This window comes from Ambystoma mexicanum, chromosome 6p, assembly GCF_040938575.1.
Source record: "Ambystoma mexicanum isolate Mex_15411 chromosome 6p, UKY_AmexF1_1, whole genome shotgun sequence".
Lineage (NCBI taxonomy): Eukaryota > Metazoa > Chordata > Amphibia > Caudata > Ambystomatidae > Ambystoma > Ambystoma mexicanum.
In genome coordinates this window covers 275,565,421-275,589,664 of record NC_090935.1, presented here as the reverse complement: position 1 = coordinate 275,589,664, position 24,244 = coordinate 275,565,421, and the positions used below count along the sequence as shown (strand labels likewise).

Genomic DNA, 24,244 nt, shown 5'->3' with positions numbered 1-24,244 from the left:
AAGATGGGTAAAATGATCACTTTTCTTGGTTGGTAAAAGCATCTCTAAACGTCCTTGTTGTTCACAAGTGGCCATGCGGATCTGCCTCCTTCACTAAAGCTACACCATTCCTACAATGTTCACAGAAACCAAAGAAGTAATTATAAAGCAGTTCCCACATTGATTACAAGAAGCATTTTGAGAAAAACTGCACATATTTGTGGTGAGGTCAGGCCAATATCGAAATATAATTTGTTAGTTCTCCAAACAATACAGTAAAATATCAATTTATCCTGACTTTCTGTATCTGTATTAACTGAACTGGTCTGACAAGTATATGCAACTTATTGCTCAATTATTTTATTTCTTTTTGCCAGCCTAGTTTTTATAATTGTAATGAAAGTAGATAAAGTGGGCTGGGCTGTTTACTTCACACCTATATCATTATGCAGATTTTTGAACAGATATAGATTGGCTGGGAGGAGAATTCATTGATTACATGCTTGCCCTGGCGAGATGATGCTGTGCCACATGGTTTTCATCCCTGGTATGCCACTTAGAAGATGGAGAGGGCTGGCGTTAAGAGCAATGCAAATCACAAATTAAATTGAAATTGGACATGAAATGCAGAATGGCGACTGCATATTTAGCCCATTTGTTCTTTGACAATAATAAAAAAATGTGATTAATACAATAACCAAACTGTTCTTAAAAATACATTTTACAACACTTCAGCTGTGATGTAAGAAATATTCACTCACTTTTATTGTTGTATATATGACCTGACACAGCAATTTTGGAAAATCCTTCAGAGAGTTGATCTTTTAACCGCTTCTCTACCAACTCAGTAATGTCAATAAAATTTTCATCGAAGCCAAGTCTTTCAACCAATGGACAGAACTCCTCCAACAGTTCTATATTAAAAATAAAAAAAGAATAACATTGGCATCTTAATATGAGGAAATAAAGTGAAGTGAAAAATGTTTATGGACCCCCTTTCCAGATGTTAACCTCCTTCCACACAGCAACACCTTTTAGGGGCCCTCCACTCCAGCAATCACTTGCTGATGAGCCCTTCATTAACTCCTTCCTAGATGGTAACCCTCCACCTGCCCCAAAACAACCTATCCATCCCAGCCTCCAACTAACTCATACAAATCCTTCTTCCTTAATATGCCTCATGCTCAACTCTCTCTGCCAACCATTGCTCTCCAGCTGCTACTCCAACACCACACACCTGGTGACTGGGCAGCTCTCCTTTTAGATCCTGCTTTTCCTCACCGAAAGACAGAATTTAGGGACCTCTGTAGGATGCGTTGGCTGGGTTTGGGGTGGGCCTATACGCATGGGTCATGTGTTCTTGAGGGTCTGTGTCCTGGAAGATACAATGGGCCTAGCTGTGTGAGAACTGCTGTCATCTTCCTCTAGGCATTAGAGACTGTCTCCTTCCAAAACCCTTTTTTCCATCCAAGTGTGTAACAGTTACAAAATCCACAGGTTAGTCAGGGAATCCTTACTGTATCAACTGCTGCTGTGCAACTCCCATGATGTTGGCTTGGCTCTGAGAATAATGGAGGAAAGGCAACATATCGGCCCAGTTCCGGAAAGCTGTTTTGCTACTCAGCACCAGCACCTTATCAAGTCTATTTGTTTCTGTGAACCACAACTTTGGTCCCTTAAGGGAACAGGTACTGTAATGAATCAGGTGGAGTCATCACTGTTTTCCCGGCAGTGACCACCTCCCATGTGGCCAGGGGACGGCAACCACAACCTGATGCTGACCCTCGGAGCAGCTATATGAGGGAGGATCACATGTGGGAGACAACCTCTGGGGAAATACCTTGGCATCATCGGATGAGACATGCTATCCCCCTTGCAGGACAAATCTCCCAATTGTAACATTCTAATGGACTATTGGGATTCTTCCCCTGTTCCCTCAAAGGAGAGTGCTGAAGCTCTCTCATTCCAATCTACAGACCAACTTTCAAACACTGACTTGCCCTCAAGACTTGTTAGAAACATTTCATGCAAGTTAGCAAAAAGGGACTACGGTTCCCAGAAACACCTTAACACTGCGACGAGGAAGGGGAGTGGAGGAATTGGTATGGTTTGTCTCCTGTGTTGTTCTCAAACCTCATGAAGTTTAAGGACGACACAAGAGAGAAGCTTTAGCGAGAGCGGGCGCAGGACAGCCTGCGCTGTGGGGGTTCTCTTAATAAATGGAGTACATACTTAATTTCTGTATCATGTGCCTCTATCCATTACAAAGTGGCGACGAGTTGCAATTTGACTGAGGGAGAACCCCCAGGAGTGAAAGTATCGGTTGTGAGAAACATGAAGGTGTCTCACCCGCTAGTCCCCGGAGGACATTGGATCCAGTACCTGGGGGTGGACTAGTGGGCGAGGATCAGCTGGATGGGGGTCTTTGGGGAGTGGAAGTGGGACACCGACGGGCGAGACGCTGTACCCCCTTCCTTCTAGCCCTTTTTTCCCATCCTACCCCGTGGGATACTTAGAAACTCTACCATCCCACCCGCATCCATTTCGAAGACAAACACTTTCCTACACCCTGAAAGAGAACGTACTAACACCAGAGCCGTTTACCTGATATATCCCGTCAGGCAATTAACCATACCTACGCATACCTGACGGCCCTTTCCCTTCCCCACAGGGATAAAAGTCGAAGCACGAGAGCGTACTTTGAGCAAGGCCGTACACACGAGATACACAGGACCAGCAGTTCAAAAGGAGGAAAATGTGGTGAGACCTGGAAGTACGACGAATGGGCAACTGCCCTTGCCCTTTTCAATTCAGATCTACGAAGCCTCCTAAAGGGAAATTATAAGACCAGGAAGTCCAGCTAGCGTGTGGTGTGACAGGTGCCAATGGTACACGTGGCTCCCTTGCGCTGATAGCCAAAGAAGGAGGAAGCTCTTGCCGCCGTGGTGCTTTCCTTGACTCCTGAGACAAGAAACTCAGACAGTTCAGCACATCCGCTGAGTCGAAGAAGACAGATAGAAACTGTGCTTGGCCCAAGGTTGTAGGTGGCAACCTTGATGAACAAAGAACTTGTGTAACTGAACTTTAAAGAAATCCGAGCAGAAGGTTCAGAAGCAGAGTGGTCAGGCTTTGCATGGCACTCATTCGAAGGACTCCGACTGAAGCCTTTGTGGGTTGTATTGTTTGTTCAAACTACGAGAACCAAGAGCCTTTGGGAGAGACCAGTGTGGAGTGTCAAAGTGGTCCTATGGGGGTCCAGCAAAACCCCTAATACACTTGAAAGTCTTTGACACATTGGAGAAAACTGATTGAGCTCTGAAAGTGGCAAATGTGAACCCGACAGAGGGATGCCTATGAGTTGAGGGTAAACAGGGATGTCTACAATGGATGGTTGTTACAAAGGACAATATGATTGTTTGAATGCTACGATTTTGAGTGAAAGGCCATAGTGAACACGATTGAGGGAGGCTAACTTTACAAGAAGGATTAGAGCCCAGTTGAGGGGGATCCAAGGGGCGAAGAGCAATCGTCCAACATAAAAGATTGCCAAAGGAACTTTGTTTTGTTGATGGTTTATGGTCCAGGAGGCCTTCTAAGGCAAGAGACTTTGCAGGAAAGAGACTTGGCCCCAGAGGGTCCTAGCCTAGTTGAAAGGAACTGTAACGTCGTGCTGGCGAGGCCCATGAGAGTGCTGTGCTCAAAGGTCCTGCCTTATCCCATGCTAAAAACGTGGGGAAGGGAGACCCCTGCCATACCATCCTGACTTCTCATTTGGTGAACATTTCTTTCTTTTCTTTAGAACATTACCCCACACTATATATTTCTTTTCTTGCGAAAATTACCCCACACTATTTTGAAACTTGTTGTAAGGATTGCCAATAGTTTATTTTTTAGTATAGTCCCTTTTTATTTGACAAGACGCCACTAGGACTGCCTTATTATTTTAATAAATACCCTTGAACTGTGATCACTTGTGTCTGTCTTTACTGTTGCCACCATGAGTTCCTTACATGGTGCACCCGCCGCCACCCAAGAAACCACTGAAAGGGATACAACCGGACTGGCAGCGGTACAAAACTTTCATCAGGTAACAAGCAAGTCTCCTGTAGTGCGCAATTTTGGGGGATATAAAGGCACCCAACAGGCGCTAGCGAGTGACAGTCGCGAGCTCACTCGCATTTTTTAAACTGGAGGACAGGACCTGTGGCGTCGCGTAACGTGGTGGCCAATTTGATACTTACCCGGTTGCCTGGGAAATGTACACCGCTGCGTTAACAGCTGCAAAGCAAATGCACATAAGTTTACTTCACTCCAAATTCCCCAAGCAGAGGATTATCTTGTTTCTTGAACAGAAGTGACAGTCTACACCACACAAAGTTCAACGGAAAAAATTGATGCATTAAAACTGCAGTCAAAACATATTAAAACTGCAGGCACACTTATGCTGAGCCTCTAGCTCCAGCGCTTGTGAGCTGAATGAACACTTGCGTCATTATTTATTTATTTATACTTTAGTTTTTATTGGCATTTTCATATCAAACAAGCAAACATATAACAATGATCCCCAACGCCCCGTCACCCTCCCCCTCCCCCCAACTCCGGGTCTGAGAGTAGATTAATGTCCCATCCTTTGCTCTGCAGAGCGATTTCCGCCCACGATCTGGCAAACGAGTCCTTGTGTTGCGAAATAACTCAAACAGATGAACCCCCTCATGAGTCTGGTTTTCGAGGTGTGTCTACTACTATACCCAAGAGTCTTATGCTCCGAGGGCACTAACGCTGCCTTGGGCCATCCAACAGATATTCCAGCAAGACTGCCCAGTCAGCTCTAAACCTGTGGTGCTGTCCTTGTATAGAGTATGTAAGCCATTCAAGAGCCACAAAGTTCCAAAGCTTATCCACCCATTCATGATCGTAAGGAGGCCAGTACTATTGCTGCAGCCATCATCATTAGTGCGTAGAGCTTACGGCCCGCCACTTGCGTCATTATTTAAACAAACGTATTCGAGCGGTACAGACAACTACAAATAAATGCAGAAGGTAACTGCTCCATGTCCGTTCCTTGCCAACCCAGGCAGCCCCTGCACACCATGGGAACAATTGATAGACACATTTCAAGTATACTTAAGGGCCATTGATTATGCCAAATTTAACGATGACCTTAAGGAAGCTAACCTGCTGAACTGTGTAGGGGCAGAAGCCCTCAGAATTTTTTGCACCCTCCCTGATTTACCAAGTGTTAGGGAGAATTCTCGGTTTAGGCTGAATTTCCTAACCTAGTGAGTCCCCCATCAGCTTTGCTGGATTTCTGGAGTTTGTTTTTATTCTTCTGCCAAGAGTGAGTCTCTTTTCTTCACACTCTTGGACATGATTTGAGGGGCTCCTTTGACTGCTAATGTGTTTTATGGGCTATGGGGTCTTTTACTCCATAGGGTCTCGTGTTTTTACTATGTGTGTTACACAGCACCCTCAGTGCAGTGACACAGGGGTGCCATAGTGACACCCCACCATAGACTCCATACCCTGGGACGGACTACTGTCTCCCAGGGCATGTCAAGTCACCATTGGCTTTACTAGTCCCAAATTATTAACAGAAACCAGTACAAACCATCATATTGTGGACGTACTGGTCGGGGAAATTCGATTGCCCCGGGGTCTGTTAGTCGAGGGGGCACGTCTCCATCCCCCCTGATCGAGTTTTGGCTGGTGGCAGTGGAAACTACTTTTTATATTCGACCGCAAATATTTTCCTATGGGATTTTCCCATTGTCCGAGGCTACCAACTTTAATTATTTAATTCTCATAGCCTCGAACATGCCGCCGGTCTATTTAATTAATATTAATTCTCCGGTTGGTATTTTTTGCCAAGGCTCGATAATAAAATGGCGTTTGTGTTCTCTTCTGTGACTCCAACCCAAGTCGAGCCCTTTGTTCCACTTTTTGCCGGGCTTCTCCACAGAAGCCTCCAAAAGTAGTGCCACTCTGTCTGGGTACCACAGAGGGTGTGGGAGGGGGTTTAGGCACCCTGGACTGAGTTACCTTGGTAACTCAAGTCGCACTCTTGTGTGATTGGCCCAAGTGGTGAGCCGGCCGGCTCACCACTTAGCATGTTTGAGTGACAGCTAGGCTGAGTGAATGGGGGTTTTCTGCATAAAAGCAGGGCTTTGGGGACTGGAACTTCAGAAGTCGCCACAGGACCTGAGAATCCGACGAGGGAGAAGCTGAGCTGACCTACCACGACAACACTACCGGTGGAGCCCTGCAGAACCGACTCACCACTTCCCGACGACAGAGAAGATCTCCCGGCTGGAGAGGCTTCTTCCACTGACTGGTAGGCACAACCATTCTACCTTTCTTTCTTCACACCCCAGCCCGGTTTGTGGTCGAACCGCCCGTGCCAAGCACCCCGGCAGCCGGATAGCCACTCACCACTGAACTGCGAATCACCGGACCGCTCCTTGTACCTGAGAAACTCTGCGGCTGGTTTCTTCCCTGGCAGTCCAACGGACTCCTGTCTTCCTCCACGACGAGATCCTCTCTTCCCCCGGATGAAGCACCGACTTGCACCCGCTGCCAGGAACAACTGGCCCCGCTGGAGCATTCTCACCACTTTAAGGTACCGTGTCCGCCAGGCCTCCCTTTCTAAAGATTGCTACAAGGTAATAATAACCCCTTAACCTTCTGGACTGGGCTGGCCGCCTTGACCCTCTACCTGGTCCCTTTCTATAGTCCAACTCCTTTTTGAACCTCTACAAGACTTTCGTGCACTGCAACCGTGTGACCGTGGACACATTTCGTTTGGATCCTCTGAAAGTGGGTCCGGCCTCTTAAACTCTAACTTCACGGTTTTACTTTGCCTTCCTCTCTTGTTATGTTCTGAAAAAAGTGTTGGGATCTGTTTCAACTTGTTCTCCGTTTTTCTCTCCCTTTTTAAAACGAACTATTAGAGTGCCATCTACGTTAAGCACTCACCGCTGTCTGAAAATAAGTGGGGCTTTACTTAAGACTTGTCTAATATTCTTTTAAAGGAGTGTATATCTTTTAGTGACCATGTTTTTTAATTGCTTACTATTAGTGCCTGTGTGTTTTTCTAGATGTGGTTTTAAATAAATAATTATATCTCTTTTACACCAAGCCCTGGTCAGTGTTTACTTGTTCTACTGTGTTCTCTTGACCTATTGTGAATACTCTGTATACTGCCTAACTCTTCTTGAGGGAAGTCTGACTGCTCAGCCACAGCTACCAAGTGAATCTGTGTGGTACAGACTGCTACCAAGTGGGTTTACTGCCAAACACCTGTAGTCCGAAATCTTCTGCAGTGGTCCCAGAGGGAACTGCACAGGTTTCTGCCTAACAATAGTGGGCACCACCCTGTTGCTGGTTCCCTTACCTGGTACACAATGGCCATCCCTGGCCTTGGAGGTGCAGGTCTGCCTGAACGACCTGGTGTTAGGCAATATGTTCAGGTTCTGTTGTTAATGTTGTGTTTTTTGTTCAGTCCATAAAACACAGCTCACAAAAGGTTTTCATTCAGAGGTCTGGTTGGGAATTTGTGCTAGAAGCCAACTGGCATTATACAAGCCACCGGACACACGTCACAGCAATGGCTACTATCAAAATAGTGACCTGGAATGTGCGTGGCCTGGGTACATACTTACACCGAAAACAGTGAAATCGTACCTAAAACCAAAGAGAATATCCATAGCATTACTCCAGGAGACACATCTGCTCCCTGAGAAGCAGGATGCACTCTTGACCAGTTAGGGTAGAACAGGATACAGTGCTACATACACTAGATTTGCTAGAGGGGTGCTCACAAGGATTGATGGGTCACTACCATTCCAGTTGGTAGAAAGGGACACTGAGGGGAGATACATAATTGTTAGAGGTTACCTAGACCACAGAGAAATCTGTATAGTTAACTCGTACTTCCCAAATTATAAAATTCCAGAACATATGCACATGTTATGTAAACTTGTTGCCATTAGGTGCGAACGCCTTATGTTATGGGAGGGGTGGGGGACTTTAACTGTGTTAGAGAGGCTGTGCTTGATAGATCCCCCCCCCCCCCAAACAATGGCCCTTCCTCGGCCAGGGTCGCTCTTAATGGGTCGCTTGCCGACCTGGACCTAGTGGATGTCTAGAGGGAATTTCTTTTTTTTTAAATGTTTATTTTTTAACAAGGCAGGATAATAACAGTACTAATATTTATCAATAATTAAAATGCATTATTGTAAAGCCCATCTTTTCACTTTTCCCACCCTCCTCAAGTTCATCAAGTCTTTCAAGGGTCCCCTCCATTCTTGCTCCTGTTGGGCATCTCCGCTTTCCAGGACTTTCCTGGCCAGTTGGGGTTTGTAAGTCAGGTCCGGAAAGTCTCTATCAAAGTCAAGAACAGGGTTCCAAATGTTACTAAAGCGGTGGAGGAGGCCCGCTCTAGCTGCCGTCACTTTTTCTGCTATCAGCACATCCAATAACTTCAACCACCAGGGGGGGAAGGATGGAACGCTCTGCGGATTTCCTTGTGCGGGCCACCACTATTCTACCCGCCAGCAAACATTGGGACAGGAGCTTGGCCTTGGGGCCTGTTCTTGGGTAGGTCCCGGGGATCGGGAGACCCAGGAGGATGAGTTCAGGGTCTAAGGGAAGTATAGTTTGTGTGATGTCGGCGATGGCCCCTACACATTGTCTCCAGAAGCTTTGGACTTTGGGGCAGGTCCACCACATGTGAAAGAAGGATCCTATCTGGCCGCAGTGGCTCCAGCAGGCCGGATCCAGAGTGTGGTTCACGTGGTGGAGACGAAGAGGGGCATAGTATCATCGCAGTAAGATCTTGTAGGCGCATTTTCTGTTTGTAACGCATGCAGACGACGAATGGGCGCAGGTCCAGATGTCCAGCCAAGCCTGGTCTTCCACAGGGGTGGCCCAGGTCTGCTTCCCATTGTGCCATAGATCGAGTCCTGAAGACAAGAAAGTCTCTCTGGAGGCCTTTGTATAGCACGGAAATTCTGCTCCGGGTTGGTAGGTCCTTGAGAGTTAGTTCTGTGGCTGTGGGGGGGGCCGAGTTACTGCCTGGCTTGTTTGTGGGTGGGAGCACCAGTGGCCCAGTTGGAGGTATGTGAACCTGTCTTGTTCCTGCAGTTGAAAGAGTTCATTGCATTGTTTGAAGGTATGCGGTTGTCCTCCCTCAAAGAGTTGCCCCAAGGTCTCCAGCCCCCCCCCCCCTCAATCCAGTTTTTGAAATTCTGGAGCTGTTCCGGGTGAAAAGGCGGGGTTTAGGAATACCGGGGATGAGGGGTTAAGTCCTCTTGGAATCTTTTTTTGCCTCAGAGTTCTGTCCCAGTTCTGTCCCAGATGGCAATGGTGTGTCTAGTAGCCAACAGTAGTCCACGCCATTGCTGCCTTGTCGCTGAGGGAATATGAGGGAGAAAGCGTAGTGGGAGAGCCAAGCGCGATTGTTCCAGATCTACCCACCTGGGGCGGTTGGTGAGTGTTTGCCACGCTTGAATGCAGGACATTTGAGCTGCCATCTGGTAGTTCTGCAGGTCTGGGACCCCCAAGCTTTGCATTTCCCAACATCGTGATTTTGGGGATTCTAGCCTTCTTCCCCTTCCAAATGAATTGGAACATCTTCCTCTGCAGTTTTTGGAGCGCCGGGGTCGGGATCGCGACAGGGAGGGCGGAGCATGCGTACAGGAATCTCGGGAGCAGGTTCATTTTACATGCTGTGTTCCGGCCCATCAGAGAGATTTCCTGTGTTGCTCAGCATTTCAGGTCCGTTTCGAGGTCTTTAAAGAGCGGGGGGAAGTTTACGTGATAAGTGTCTGTTGGGTTGGCTGGGACCTGGACCCCCAGGTAGGTGACCGCCTTAGTTTTCCATTGGATTGGACACATAGGAATCAAGTCCTCTCGCTCCCTCTGGGAAATCCCTATCCCCAGTGCTGTTGACTTGTTGAGTTTAATAGTGAAACCCGTAACCCTACCATAACTATGTATTTCTGCTAGAGCCTGTGTCAGGGAGCTGCGGGGCTCTGTGATGGTTAAGAGAACATCATCCGCGTAGAGCGCTAGAGTATGGTGTGAGGAACCAGCTCGGAAGCCCTTGATCAGGTTGCTCCGTCTAATCCGTTGGGCAAATGGTTCCATGATCAGGGCAAATAGGAGCAGGGACAGCGGGCATCCCTGTCTGGTTCTGCAGGTCAGTGTAATGGGGGCGGAGAGGTTGCCGTTAGTTTTAAGCAGGGTTTTGGGCGAATATAGTTAGCCATAGTGCGGAATTCCGGCCCAAATCCAAACACCTCCAGGGTGAGTTCCATGAAGGTCCAATCCACCTTGTCAAATGCTTTGGTCGCGTCTAGAGCCATGAGCACCATTCCCTGTGAGTCTCGGGAAGCCAGGTCCACCAGGTTCAGGGCCCTGCGGATGTTGTCAGCTGTAGATCGATTCTTTAAAAAGCTGCTCTGGTCAGGTTGGATTATGTCTGGTAGGATATGAGATAGGCGTGTTGCTAGGATTTTGGAGTAGATATTAGCATCAATATTGAGTAGGGCGATAGGCCTGTATGAGGGTGGGTTTCTTGGGTCTCCGCCTGGTTTAGGTAGAAGGACTGTGATAGAACCTGGTTGAGTAACCATCAGGGCCCGGGGTGCGGGATTTGATAGCCTCGTCTACCTCTTCACTGGAAATTGGGGCATCCAAAATGTCTCGGGCGGAGCTTGGTAGTTGGGGAAGTGCCGCTGATTTTAGGTATTCCTTTTGTTCTTTGGGGTCCCGTGGCGGGGAGGTCATTACTTGTGTTAGGTGATCTGCTGCTAGGCGTTGTTTGTCCTGCTCGGCTTACTGTGTTCTGCCTTGTGGATCCCGCAGTCCAATGATCGTGTTGATCTGTATTGCTTTAGCAAGCTTGGCAACCAGAAGCTTGTTTGCTTTGTTGTTTCTGGCATAATAAAATTGTTTGGCTTTTGCCAGTTGATGTGCCGTGTGTTCGGCGTAATGGGCTTCGATCTTCTTCTGAGCCGTGCAAATGGCACGTTATGTTCTTGGGGACCATCCTTTTTCTTTATGGATCTTCTCCGCTTCCCGGAGGTCTTCTTCGAGGGCCAAACAGGTTTGTCGCCTAATCTTGTGAAAGGCTGTGCCTTGAGCTATCAATTCTCCGCGTACGACCGCCTTCATGGCATCCCAGGTGTTAGCGGGATAGGTGTTCGCTGTAAGGTTTTCTTTGAAGAAATTCCTAATTGTAGTTGCGATTGTGTCCCTGAGCGGCATCTCGTTAAGCATTGGATCATATAGGGTCCATCTGCATTGCGCTGAATGAGGTGCCTCATGTACTCGGAACTCCAAGGTCAATTGGCCATGGTCAGATAAGATTCTTGGGCCTATAGTTACGTCATTGGTAAATGAGAGAATATGGGGAGAGACCAGGAGGAGGTCTATTCGGGAGTGGGTTCTATGGACGTGCTAGTAGAAAGAGAAGTCTTTTTCCGAGGGGTGGAGTACCCTCCATGAATCAACCACTTCCAGGGTTCTGAACAACTGCAAAAGAGCTAATGCTGTGGTGAAGTCCCCGGATGAGGGCGGATGGGATTGGTCTTTCATGGGGTCAGGGACTCCGTTGAAGTCACCACCAATGATGATTTGGCCCTCCATAAAGGGGGAAAGGGATGCGCTCAGAGCTTCGTAGAAAGCAGCTTGACCTGTGTTCGGGGCGTATACTGATACAAAGGTATGTAGTTGACCCAACAGCAGACACTTCACCGCCGCAAATCGGCCATCCGGACAGAGTTTAGTATCTAATACCTGGGGGTCCAGCCCCTTCTTGAAAAGAATTGCTGTGCCTGCTTTTTTCGTGTTCCCCGATGCACAGAACTGCTTCTGAAAGAGCCTGGAGCGAATGCACCCAAAATCAGCTGGCAATAGGTGCGTTTCCTGTATCATGGCCACCGCAGCATTTTCGTTTTGAAGCTTTTGCAAGATTGATTTGCGTTTGGCCAGAGAGTTTAAACCGTTCACAATCAGAGAGATGAACCTCAGAGTGGGGTGATCGGGAACATGACGTGGGGGTGTCGCCGTGTTCGGAGGGGGGGGTGAGAGGTGAAGATGAATCAGCCGGCATCTCGTTGATTTTGCAACTGCACCTTTACCTGCCATTGAAATTTTTGCCCCGGCCTCCAACGGGAGGACAGAGGTTTAACTAATGGGAGGGCCAGTTTTATTAGGCTGGCACCTCCTCCGGCCAACGTGGCCAAGTAACTGAGAATAGCCAACATGGCTAAAAGTGTGGGTTGAGTATTCCAAGGACGTAGGTGGATAGTACCTCAGAATTGGGCATAGGCCGTGGGGTAGGGCCCGCTGCTTCAGTTAGTAGCATTACGTTTTTGAGGATGTGGGCGGCGAGTTCGGGTCTGGAAGTGCTAAGGGGGAGGAAGTTCGATTGAGCCAAGTAGAAGATAGGCCCATGGTTCCCGGGGCCAGGGCCCAGACTTCTGTTGCTTGGGGTTTCAAATTTCCAAGAAGTCGACCACGTTCCCGCCTTCAGCTATCTCTTCCTTCTGAACCTCGGACTTTTGACCAAGAGTTCTGTTGAGTTTTGGGAGGCGCTGGGAGGTCCGTTGGGAGGTCCGTGTCGGTGCTGTGTTCAGGAACAGGGGGGACCGGGACTCGGGCGAGGATGGATTCATGATTTTCTCGGCATCCTCCAGGCGGCCGATTCTCCTCTGGGTGCCCTTGTACGTGAAATGTAGGACTGTGGGGAAGAGCCATCTATAGCGGATTTGCTGGTCCTGTAGGAAGACCGCCAAGGGTTGGAGAGCTCGTCTTTTCTGGAGAGTGAGGGCCGATAGATCTTGATAAATTTGGAGAGGTGATCTCTGAAAGGTTATTTCAGCCCGGGTGCGACTGATTGCAGAGATGGCTTCTTTCGTGGTGAAAAAGTGCACCATGGTGATGACGACATCTGGCGGGGCGTCCGACTCCACTCCGCGTCGAGGGCGCATCCTGTGTGTGCGGTCCAGGAAGAGCTGTGACTTTTCTAAGTCTGGAAGGAGAGCTTGAAAGAAGTTGCCCACATATTCCGCCAACTTCTTATCTAGGACTGACGCCGGAACCCCTCGAATGCGTAGGTTATTGCGTCGGGCCCTATTCTCCAAGTCTTCTTGCTTAAATTCAAGAATTTCAGCTTTATCCTGGAGAAATCTGATTGCGTGTTGGACCTCCACCAGGGTGGATGCCTGGTCTTGGGTCCGGTCCTCGATCTCCCCCAATCTCTGTTCGGCCTCCGCTACTCTTCGGTCTGTGTTTTCCAATTTAGTAGAGAGTTCCGTCATACATGACCTGAATTCGAACTTAATGTCCGCCATAAATGCCCGAATGTCATTCTTGGTGGCCAGGGTTCCCTTGGCCTCTGGGGGCTCCTGAGGGGGGTGAAGCTTGAGAGTCTTGTTTCTTGGATCTTTCAGAGGACATCAGCATTGTAGCTATATCGGGGTTCTTGCCGGATTTCAGTTGCTTGGCCATCGTGTTTTCCTGTATCGGGAGAGGGCGTATCCCCCTAAAAGGCTAGAGCAGCAGTATTACAGTCTCTCGGGTCTTTCAGGCGGAGTGGAGGGCCAGGTGTAGCTGTAAAGGCTGGAGTCCCTTATTAGAGAAGTTCACCGTGGTCCTGGGCTGTTCTCAGGCCGTAGGTTAGGGTAAATGGTTCTCAGGGAGTGGCCCGGGGCGCCCCAGGAAGAAATTCGGAGAAATCAGGGAGGACAAATATCGTTGGTCCAGACCAGCCGCGGTGAAGAGGAGTAGCCAGAGGCCCAGGCGCTCCGCCCGTGCCACCGAAGAGGGGGCCCACCAGGGAGCAGGCAAGCGGGGGGGAGTGGGGAGCAGTTAGAGTCCAGGTCCGGATGTTCGCCTCACAGGAGACTCAGGCAGGCAGGCCCCGGGCTTCAGGCAGGGATATTCAGTTTGTGGCTCTCACTGGGCTTTCATTGGGCTTTACTGGCCCCCACCAGCTTCACTGGCTTGCACCTGCATGTCTCACTGGGCCTTCAGTGGGGTCCGAGGCCACATGCCCCGCATTGCTGCAGGCAGGTTCCGCGGGGTGACAGCAGCGCAGAATACATGGGGCGCATGTGTTAAACTATTTCTAATCACTCCCCCCTGATGATTGAATGGGTAGTCTTGAACCTTAGACCCCTATCCTGACCTGGTGCATGCCTACTGGAGCATTCACCGACGCAGCTTTTAAGAAGTCGGTGTCAGATTTTCACACAAAAAAATTTGAACATAATATCGGGAGTGTTGATAGTTGGGGTGTCATCTGGGTAGCTATGAAAGTGGTAACCAGGGGCGCGGCCATTGCTACTGCTGGGGGCATTCGCCGGGTATTGCGGGAAGCTCTTGAGTCCACGGAGGGGGAAATTAAAGCACTGAAGGCCCCATTCTCTTGCCGGTGGGACACTGAAGAGAAACTGGCGGAGGCCCGCTCTACGTGTCAGGAAACTTGAGTTATGCTATCCAAATTTGACCACTCTATACAGACAGCCCCCATGCACATGATGTAGACGGGGACAAACCCGGAAGTTTGCTAGCATGGCTCTGTAAGCGTGAACAGCACAGACCGCTGACCACACTGCTACACGACGAATGCGGGGCCCTGTGGAGATCCCAACAAACAATTAATTACATCTTTGTTTCCTATTACACACAGTTTACCAACATGACGTCCCGGTTCCGCGGTAAGACCTGGAGGAGGCCTTCTCACAGATACAACTCACAAGTCGCACAATGTCCAGCGAACCTCTCTGGACCAAACTGTTACCATGGAGGAACTAAGCGAAGCAATTGCTTCTCTTCTTCAATGTAAAACCCCAGGCTCTGACGGAATTTTACAAAACGTACAGCCCTACCCTGGTCCCGATGCTTCTAAAGGTATTTGAAGAAGGATACGACAGTGGCCTGCTCCCAGCTGGTATGAGAGAGACTCTGATGGTACCTATCCCTAAACTTGGGAAACCAATGGATAGGTGTGACTCTTACCAGCCCCTGGCTAAACTAAACTGTGATGTGAAGATACTCACAAGGGTGCTGGCGACACGTCTTCGGAAAATCATCACCACGTTGATACACACTGACCAAACTGGGTTTGTACCCGGCCGTAGCACAGCCCTGAATCTTCGCAGACTCAAACACATCATTGACCAAGCATGCTCCTGCGAGGAGCACTGTGTGGTCGCCTCCTTGGACACAATCAAGGCCTTTGACTCAGTCTACTGGGAGTGGCTCTTTGCCTCCTTGCAGGGTTTTCAGGCTGGGGAGGGCTTCATTCGCTAGGTAAAACCCCTATACACCTGCCCAATGGCCAGACTTGAGTCAGGCAAACAAATATCTGAAGTATGGAGTATACAGCGGGGAACCCGCTAAGGTTTCCCCCGCTCACCCATGCTATATATACTAGCTATGGAATATCTGGCGTCATTCCTACGTCAAGAATATCTCTACTCAGGAATTATGGATGGCAACACTAAGCACTTGATATCCCAATATGCCGACGATGTACTGCTTTATATATGCAAACCACATCATAACCTCCCCATTATACTAGCGGTACTGAACAACTTCGCAGTACTATCTGGGATCTCCTTCAGCAGGCAGAAGTCTTGCCTCTTCCCTCTGGGTGGTCTCTAGGTGGTGGATGTGTCCACCTTGCCAAACCTCGGCCTCCCCTGGGAGACCTACTCCTTTAGGTATTCAAGTCACACACAGGCCAATAGAAACGCGCAAGTGTAACACACTTTGGGTGGTGGAAGGCCTTAAAAAAGCTATGTACTTTTGGTCTAGACTCCCACTAACGGTCATGGGCAGAATTGCTGTTGTTAAAATGATAATCCACCCACAATTTGTTTATAACTTCATGAACGTCCACTACTATATTGAGGTTGCTTTCTTTCACCTCCTATCGTCACTGCTCAGGGGCTTCCTGAGGGGTACTGGGTGTCATCATCTGGCCCTTAGTGTGTTCCAGCTGCCTTATAAAGATGGCGGGGCACAACTGCCTAAACTTGAACTCTACTACCTAGCTGCACAACTAAGTTTTGTCTCTAAATAGATGGCTGACCCCTGTAAGGAACTCATGGTGGCAACAGTAAAGACAGACAAATGATCACTGTTCAAGGGTGTTTATTATACTGTATATGCGGGTTGATAAAACGGCTAATCTAAATCTAAATCTAGGATGGAAGCAAGCTTTGACCATCAAATAACAATACGGAAGTCCTAGTGGCGTCTTGTCAAATAAAAAGCGCCTATACTAAGAAAAACCTATTGCCAGTCCTTACAACTAAATACAAACGTGTGTGGGATAATGTTCACTATAAAGAAAGAAGTGTTTACAAATGATACGTCACAATGCAGTAGCCAGGGTCTCCCTTTCCCATGTTTTGCGCACGGGACAAGGTGGGATTCCGGAGCACAGCACACGCTCAAGCTTTCCCAGCATGAGACAACAATTCCGCTCTCAGCTATCAGGACCTTTGGTGCTTAAGTCTCTTTTGCACACAAAGACTCTTGCCTCCGAGGACCTGATGTATCTAAAATAATAAACAAAGTTCCTTTCGGCATGTATGCTGGGTGATGACTTCTCACCCCTGGGTCCCTCTCTTCCGGGCTCAGACTCTTCTCAACTGTTTGCCTCCCTCCATCAGGTTCACTATGGCTTTCCTCAAATCAGCTTCACTTATGACCTTCACACATTTTAATGTCTTGTAAACAGTTTACTGTGGATAGCCCTCCGTCTGGTTCACCTTTGTAAAGAACTATTCACTGGGATTTTAGGCTTCACCCCTTTCCTTCGGCATCCCTCCGTCGGGGTCACTCTTGCCAACTTTTACCAATCACACAGTGCAGGATTCCCTTCTCTTAGCTGAGCATTCAGATGCCGGTCAAAGACTTTTGACTTTAAGGAGGATTTCGCTAGACCCCCGTACGTCCACTTTGACCCCTTTCTTGCGCCTTTCCCAAGGCCTTCTGGTAACAGTAGTTTCAACAATAGGGTATTCGCCCAGAAATTCTCAAGTGAGCACCCACGTGGTGCCAGACCCCTCTGTCACTGGTTTTCCCCTCTCGTATCAACAGTTCTTGGTATTTTCCTCAATTAGCCGTTTGCTACTTTTGTTCAACACAGTTCGGTTTCTTATCGACTCTCCCCTTGACTCTCCAGCTGTGATGCACTGCTTGGCTTTTCTTGTCTCTCGAGTCAAGGACGATACCACGGTTGCAAGCGCCTCTCCCTGGCTTGGTTATCAGCGGAGGAGGACCCTGTGTACCATTGATATCTGCTGCAACACATGTCAGCTATTGTTTGCGGTTTTACGATTCCTTCGACGGAGGTTACGCGGGCCTGTGTTGGAAAGGGCAAGGTCGCGTCTCTCCTTGTTGTCACCCTTTTGGTTGTGGCCGCCTTTCTCCTCCTCTTGAACTGCCGTGCTGGGTTAGCTCTCTCGTCGTGCGATCTGCCTTGCTCGTATTGTGCTCTTGTGCTCCACCTTCTATCTCTGTGGGGACAGGAAAGGGCCGTCAGGTGTGTGCGGTTCTGGTCAATCGCCTGACTCAGCCTGACCCTTGGGTTGGGCCATGTTAGGTAAACGGCTTTAGTGTTAGTCCGTTGTCAGGAGAACGTTTTGTGGTGGAAAAGGGGGGGGGTAATGTTTCCAAGTATCATACATGGTCGGAAGGGGAAAGGGTGTTATATGGAATTATAACCCTCGTACTAAGGTGTTTTAAAAACTCAGAAGGGTGAGATTGATGGGGTTTTGTCATGGTGTAAGGCAAAGAATATTCAGAGACATGGAGAAGAACGATTGGAAGTATTTGGGTAGGAAAAGGGAAACAGGGATTCTGGGAGAGATCATTTTTGGGTGCAACCGGGTTTGGGATCCTAGGGGATTGGTTAGACACTGAGGGGGTCATTGGATCTAGCCAGGAAATATTCAATGGGACCAAGGGGGGTCAATGTGGTGCAACCTACAAAGGTCAAAGAGACCTTGTTGTCCTCTCCTTATTCTCTGGTAAAATACCGCATATCACATGGGTTACTCCCCCGAGCATAACCCTGGGTTCCCCTACCCAGATGATCCTCCCTCGTTAGTCTACCCCTAGCGTTGGGACCTGAGAAGGCCAGTTCTTCCCTGGCCACCTGAATAAGGGATTCCCAGGGTCTACTTGGGAGAATACCCTCTGGTTTCTCACATCCCTCCCCACATCCAAATCACTGTTGCTTCAGCATCTGGTTGCTCCAGCCAGACTAACAAACTTTATGGCTCTCAAAATGGTGCATGACCTCCCTCCCAATGCTGGTTGGACTGGGTAGACAGATTTGGTCCAGAACAATGAAAATACTCAAAATACGCTGCCCCTATTCTCCCAATCTGCCAATAGTGGCAGATGTTTCCACAAACTGGGATGATTTGGTAATTGCTAGGCACAGGGAGGAATGTGGATTTACACATGGGGGGGGGACATGTATGACAACGGCCAATTCAGGGACATAGACAACTTAACACAACAATCAGGGTTGCACAGGGGTCAGTTTCTTAAAAAATATTAAAGTGATGGGGTGGCGAACCGCAGATGGGGTGGGACCGGAAGAAACAGCGATTTTGGCACTAATGTACATGTTGGAAGAGGGTTGGAGGCCTGCTGCCCGGATATATAACTGTTTGCTTGATGGTACCAGTATCAGGGTCCCTGGCCTGAAATTGAAGTGGGAGGCAGACCTGGGCTGTGAACTCACGGAAACGGAGTGGGATTGGGTACTTGCCTTTCCTAAAAATGTATCTTGAAATGCTAGGTCCAGGCTGCTCCAAATTGATGTGCTCCACCGCACATACATGACCCCTAAAAGAATAGCTACATTTAGTAGCGTGACGCAGGCGGCATACCCGTCGTGCCACCAAGACGAAGCAGGGTCATTCACATGTTTTGGAAATGTCCTAGAGTACAGGTTTTGTGGATCCAAATTGAGCAGGCCTGTAAAACCGTTGTCATTAGATACTCATGGAGTCCGCTGGAATGCCTGCTGGGCGCTTATACCAGGCAAAGTAAATACAAACACGTCACCAAGCTCATGGACCTAGCATGCATAACTACAAAATGACAAATCGCCATGTCCTAGATGCTATCGAGTAGCCCCCAATATAAACTCTGGCACCATGAATTCAAAAACATAGTGCGAAGCAGAAACAAAAGCACAGGCTTTGTCATCACCATCTCAGGATGATGCACCGGCAGGAACTTTAGAATCCTGAAAATCTTTGGTTGCAGCCAGGTTTTACCCATCCGACGATAAGCCACCATGAATTGTTTTGCCTCAATCACCTTTGTGGACCATGCAGATTTCAAAACTCCCTGTGTCTTTCTGTATTACATACTCTGTTAATTTGCTCTCCCCACCCAGTGGCCCTTTTGGTTCTCAGTGTAATATAGATGTGTACCCAACAACTCTGATTTAAGCCCAAAAAGTACTATAAGCCTAGTTTATGCATGTCCAGTTAGTTTACTGTTGCGTTTACAGGTGTTAAAATTGTATACCAATAACTGTATTTCACCTACTGGAAAATCAATAAACAAATTTAAAAACAAAATCTGATAGAGGGAGAAAAGAGAAGGGCGGCAATGCACCAGTCTGAAACTCTCTCACACAATGGAGATGTAAGTGTGGGCGAAACAGGCACCACAATGGAGAGAAAGAGTGCCCAGCAATGACTGCAGAATGTTTTAAATGTGGAAACATAGGACATTATGGGAGGGTTTGCAGAAGCAACAGAGGAAGAGGCAGAACCATTTCCAACGTCAGGGCAGTAGAAGACATCAGTGGTGCTAGTACCTACAGCATCAGAGCCCTAGAGAAAATAGGTGGCCCAAGCAGCTTGCTAAATATATCAAACTATGAAGAAGGAGAAGTCGTACAAATCCTTACTGTATGTTCCAAGGAAAAGAGTGGACAATGGGGATGCATGGTGATTGATGCCATACAACTAGAAGCCATGATAGCCACCGGGTCAACCTACAATGGTGGATATCCGCACATAAGAGAAAGAGTTGAAAAGACAGTTAGAGGCATTATTGTAACGCTCACCTGATTCCCATAGAGGCGCCCGTCTTGACTGGGCGTATACCGTATCTGCAAAGGTGATGTGTAACACACGGCTGGCTCTTTGGGCTGGACCTCTGTGCACTGTATGTCTGACTTGAAGGGTAAGATGTCTGCAGATAGAAAATATGGGATTAAGGAACTGGGTTATTGAATGTCTCTCTCTTCTTCCTTTTCTCTTCTCCTGTAGAACCCCAAAGGTTAACGCTCTCACCTTAGGTAAGTGAACGCCGTGCTCTCCATCTGCCTCGGGGCAGGGTGCTGTAACCAGTTTCTTCACTGGATAAGGGGAGCAGGCCTCTTGACTTCAGAGGACTGCTGTCCGTCGTTTACTGCACGAACGGTAAGTTTCGAGTAACTCTAATGTCTTTAAAGTCTTTAGTAATGATGTTTCTTGTTTTGCAGGGTTCCGGCGATGGCGGATGTCGGGCTGAAGTGAGTTGAAGATGGAGCCCGTGTGATGAATAGAAGCGCCTGGAAGCATGTAAGTAAGCGCTTGTTGCCTGCTTCACGATGCGCTCTAACTGTCTTTTTATTTTGCAGGTACAAGTTCGGAGCGGCTGCAGGGTGCCGGAATACCCACTGGGTTAGATGTGGAAAGGAGTAATGGCACGTGAGTATTAAAGTTCCCCAATGTCTTTAAACGCACCTTGTTTTGTCTTTCAGATGCGGGATGCAGCGCCGAAGGCCTCCGGAGCGTGCGAAGAGTTGGTAAGCTTTTGTCTTTCAGATGCCGGAATGCAGTGTGAAGACCTCCGGAGCGCACGAAGAGTAGGTAAGCCTTTGTCTTTCAGATGCCGGAATGCAGCGCGAGGCGTTGGTGACAGCCGATGGACCAGGTAAGTGAAGAGCTGTCACTGAAGACTGTAATGCTAACCTGTTCTTTCTTGTCTTTATAGGTGTTGCTGAAGACTGGATTCAGGATGGTAAGCCTTTTTCCTTAGGCCCAGGATCAGATGCAGAAGACACGATGAGCGTTCTGCTGCAGAGGATGCAGAATAACGCAAAGCAAGATTCATCCATCGGGTGTGGTTTAAATAGCCTCCTGTAGTGCTTAGGTGTCTCCTTCCACAGCCACGCCTAGGTAAGAAAAGAGTTCCTGCTTTCCAGAAGAGTTCCAGTGTTCTGAATTTAGGGAGTGGCTCCTGCCCCACCCAACAGGAAAAGTAGTTCCAAACAGAAGAGGATCAGAGGCTCAACTGGCAGGCAAGTAAGCAGCATGGTCTGCTGCAGGTAAGTCCACCCAAGCATTATGAGCCCGGCGCTTCCAGCGCTGGGACTGGGCATATTTATGAGCCTGGTGCCACTGGCGCCAGGACTGGGTCCAAAAGGTCCCAATTGGGACTGGTTGGCACTCGGAACCTGGGTTATGGATCTGCTTCCAAGGGAGTTGGGAAAACCCTGACCTTTTGGAAGCAGAGATCATGACAGTACCCCCCCTCAAGGCCCCTCCCAAACCGGGCTTCTCCGGGGGTTTTGGCTTGTCAGGAAATGTTCGGTGAAATCTTTTCATTAGGCGAGGAGCGTGGACATATTCAGCAGGTTCCCAGGATCTCTCTTGGGGGCCGTAGCCTTTCCAGTCAATTAGGTAAAATAGTTTAGATTTGGAGATCTTGGAGTCCAGAATGCTTTTGACTTCAAACTCGAGTTCTCCATCAACTAGGATAGGTTTTGGAGATTTAGTTAGTCGGGTTTGAGGTTGCACGGGTTTTAATAGAGAGACGTGGAAGACCGGATGTATCTTCATGTGCGGGGGCAAGTCCAACTTGACCGCTACTGGGTTTACTATGGTAGTGATGGAATAGGGACCAAGGTATCTTGGGTTGAATGTGCGTGGCCCTTTTAGAGGTAGATATTTGGTGGATAACCAGACTTGATCCCCTACTTGATATTGAGGGGCTTCCTTCCGATGTTGATCTGCTCCTTTCTTGTATTGTTCTTTAGCCCTTTGAAGGTGAGAAACAGCTTCCTTAAAGGCTTGGGTGATTGTAGAATGCAGGTAGTCCACTGCTGGTGTTTCAAGATCTTGGAGGGGATCCAACTCCGAGGTTCGAGGATGACTGCCGTACAAAAGAAAAAACGGGGTTTTCCCAGTTCCCGAATGGACAGAGTTATTGTAGGCATATTCGGCTATCCAAAGGATGTCTTTCCAAGTTTTTTCAGTTTGTTGCAGCATGCAGCGTAAATACTGTTCCAGAGTTTGATTGGTCCTCTCGGTTTGTCCGTCGGTCTGAGGGTGGTGACTGGTCGATAGTCTCACATCAATTTGAGCAGACCGACAGCAACTTCGCCAAAAATGAGAAATAAATTGACTACCTCGATCCGAAATTAGAACCGAAGGAAAACCGTGCAGTCGGACGATGTTTTCGAGAAATTCTCGGTCCAGAGTTGCTGCTGTTGGCAAGCCTTTGAGCGGAATGAAATGCGCCATCTTGGAGAATAAGTCCACGATTACTAGAATCGTATTGTATCCGGAGCATGGAGGTAGATCGGTGATGAAGTCCATAGAAAGCGTATGCCAAGGGCGAGGTGGGATGTCAATAGGGCGTAAGAGGCCTGCTGGTCTTTCCTTTTGACTCTTGTTTTGGGCGCATACTCCACAGGACATTATAAAGTCTCTGATATCTTTTTTCCAAGACAGCCACCAGAAGTAGCGCTTGATCTTTTCTGAGGTCTTGGCCATACCGGGATGTCCTTCCATTAAAGAATCGTGATAACAAGAGATTACTTTTTTCTGTAAATCTGTGCTGGGTAGGTATAATCGTTCTTGGAAATACAATAAGTTGCCCTTTACTGCAAAGTCCTTTCCCTGCAGATGCCAATTCTGTATGTCTGCTGGAGTTACAAGTTGCCTGGCCTTATCCTTAACTTCCTCTATGGATTCTGTGGCGATTACACCCAGAATTCTTTGTTCGGGAATGATTGGTACAGGTTTAGGGTTGATCAAGTGTTCTTCCACTCCCATCCGAGAAAGGGCATCAGCTTTACCGTTCTTTGTACCAGGTCGATAGGTAATTATGAAGTCAAACTCGGCAAAGAATAATGCCCAACGGAATTGTCTAGAGGATTGGGCTTTTGCGATTTTCAAATATTGCAGGTTTCGGTGATCCGTAATCACAGTAACGGTGTGTCGGGCCCCCAGCAGATAATGCCACCAAGCCTTAAAGGCAGACTTGATAGCCAGAAGTTCCTTGTCAGTAATCGTGTAATTGATTTCAGGAGGCGAGAATTTGCGGGACCAAAATGCCACGGGATGCAACTGATTGGTTACCGGGTCCTTTTGTGATAGAACTGCCCCCATGGCAAGGCTTGAAGCATCAGTTTCCACGATGTAGGGGAGTTCGGGGCAAGGGTGTTTTAAGATTGGTGCAGAGATAAATTTAGTCTTCAAATCCTGGAAAGCTTGTTCTGCCTCGGTAGACCATTCAAAACGTTTGTTTTTCTTTAACAAGGCAGTGATGGGCTGGACTATTCGAGAGAATTCGGGGATAAACCTGCGGTAAAAGTTAGCGAAGCCTAACATGCTTTGCACACCTTTTACGGAGGATGGTGATGGCCATTTGAGAACTGCATCGACCTTCTTTGAATCCATACGCACTCCGCCAGGTGATAATATGAATCCCAAGAATTCAACTTCAGTCACGTTGAAAACACATTTTTCCAACTTAGCGAAAAGTTTGTGTTGACGCAATCTTTCGAGGACCATTTTCACGTGTTTCTGATGTTCAGATTCCGATGAAGAATAAACGAGGATGTCGTCAATGTAAACAACAACACACACATCTATGAGCTCTCTGAGGACATCGTTCATAAAATATTGAAAGGCGGCCGGGGCATTGCAAAGTCCGAAGGGCATGACCTGATATTCAAATAGTCCATACTTGGTGCGGAAGGCCGTCTTCCATTCATCGCCCTCTTTTACTCGTACCAAGTGGTAAGCTCCTCTAAGATCCAGCTTTGTATATATGCATGCTTTTCTGACTTGGTCCAAGAGTTCAGGGATCAAAGGTAACGGATATCTATTCTTAACGGTGATCGGGGGGGCGTGGCTAACCGCCATGTAGAGTGGACGCGTCTTCGGTGAGCTCCGCTCGATGAGTAATGATAAGCTGCTCTACGGGACACCGA

General features: G+C 48.2%; 1 protein-coding gene across 5 annotated transcripts in view; it reads right to left on the bottom strand.

Annotated features, from left to right (window-relative positions):
* POLI (DNA polymerase iota) overlaps positions 1-24,244 on the bottom strand; it is a 668,492-nt gene that overhangs the window by 477,990 nt on the left and 166,258 nt on the right. For 4 of the 5 annotated variants that reach the window (XM_069626995.1, XM_069626991.1, XM_069626994.1 and 1 more), the window contains exon 4: positions 741-893. The exons of the other annotated variant lie outside the window; for it this stretch is intronic. In XM_069626995.1, coding sequence (XP_069483096.1) covers positions 741-893 — 153 coding nt within the window. The remainder of the gene's footprint in view (positions 1-740; positions 894-24,244) is intronic. 5 annotated transcript variants of the gene reach the window in all.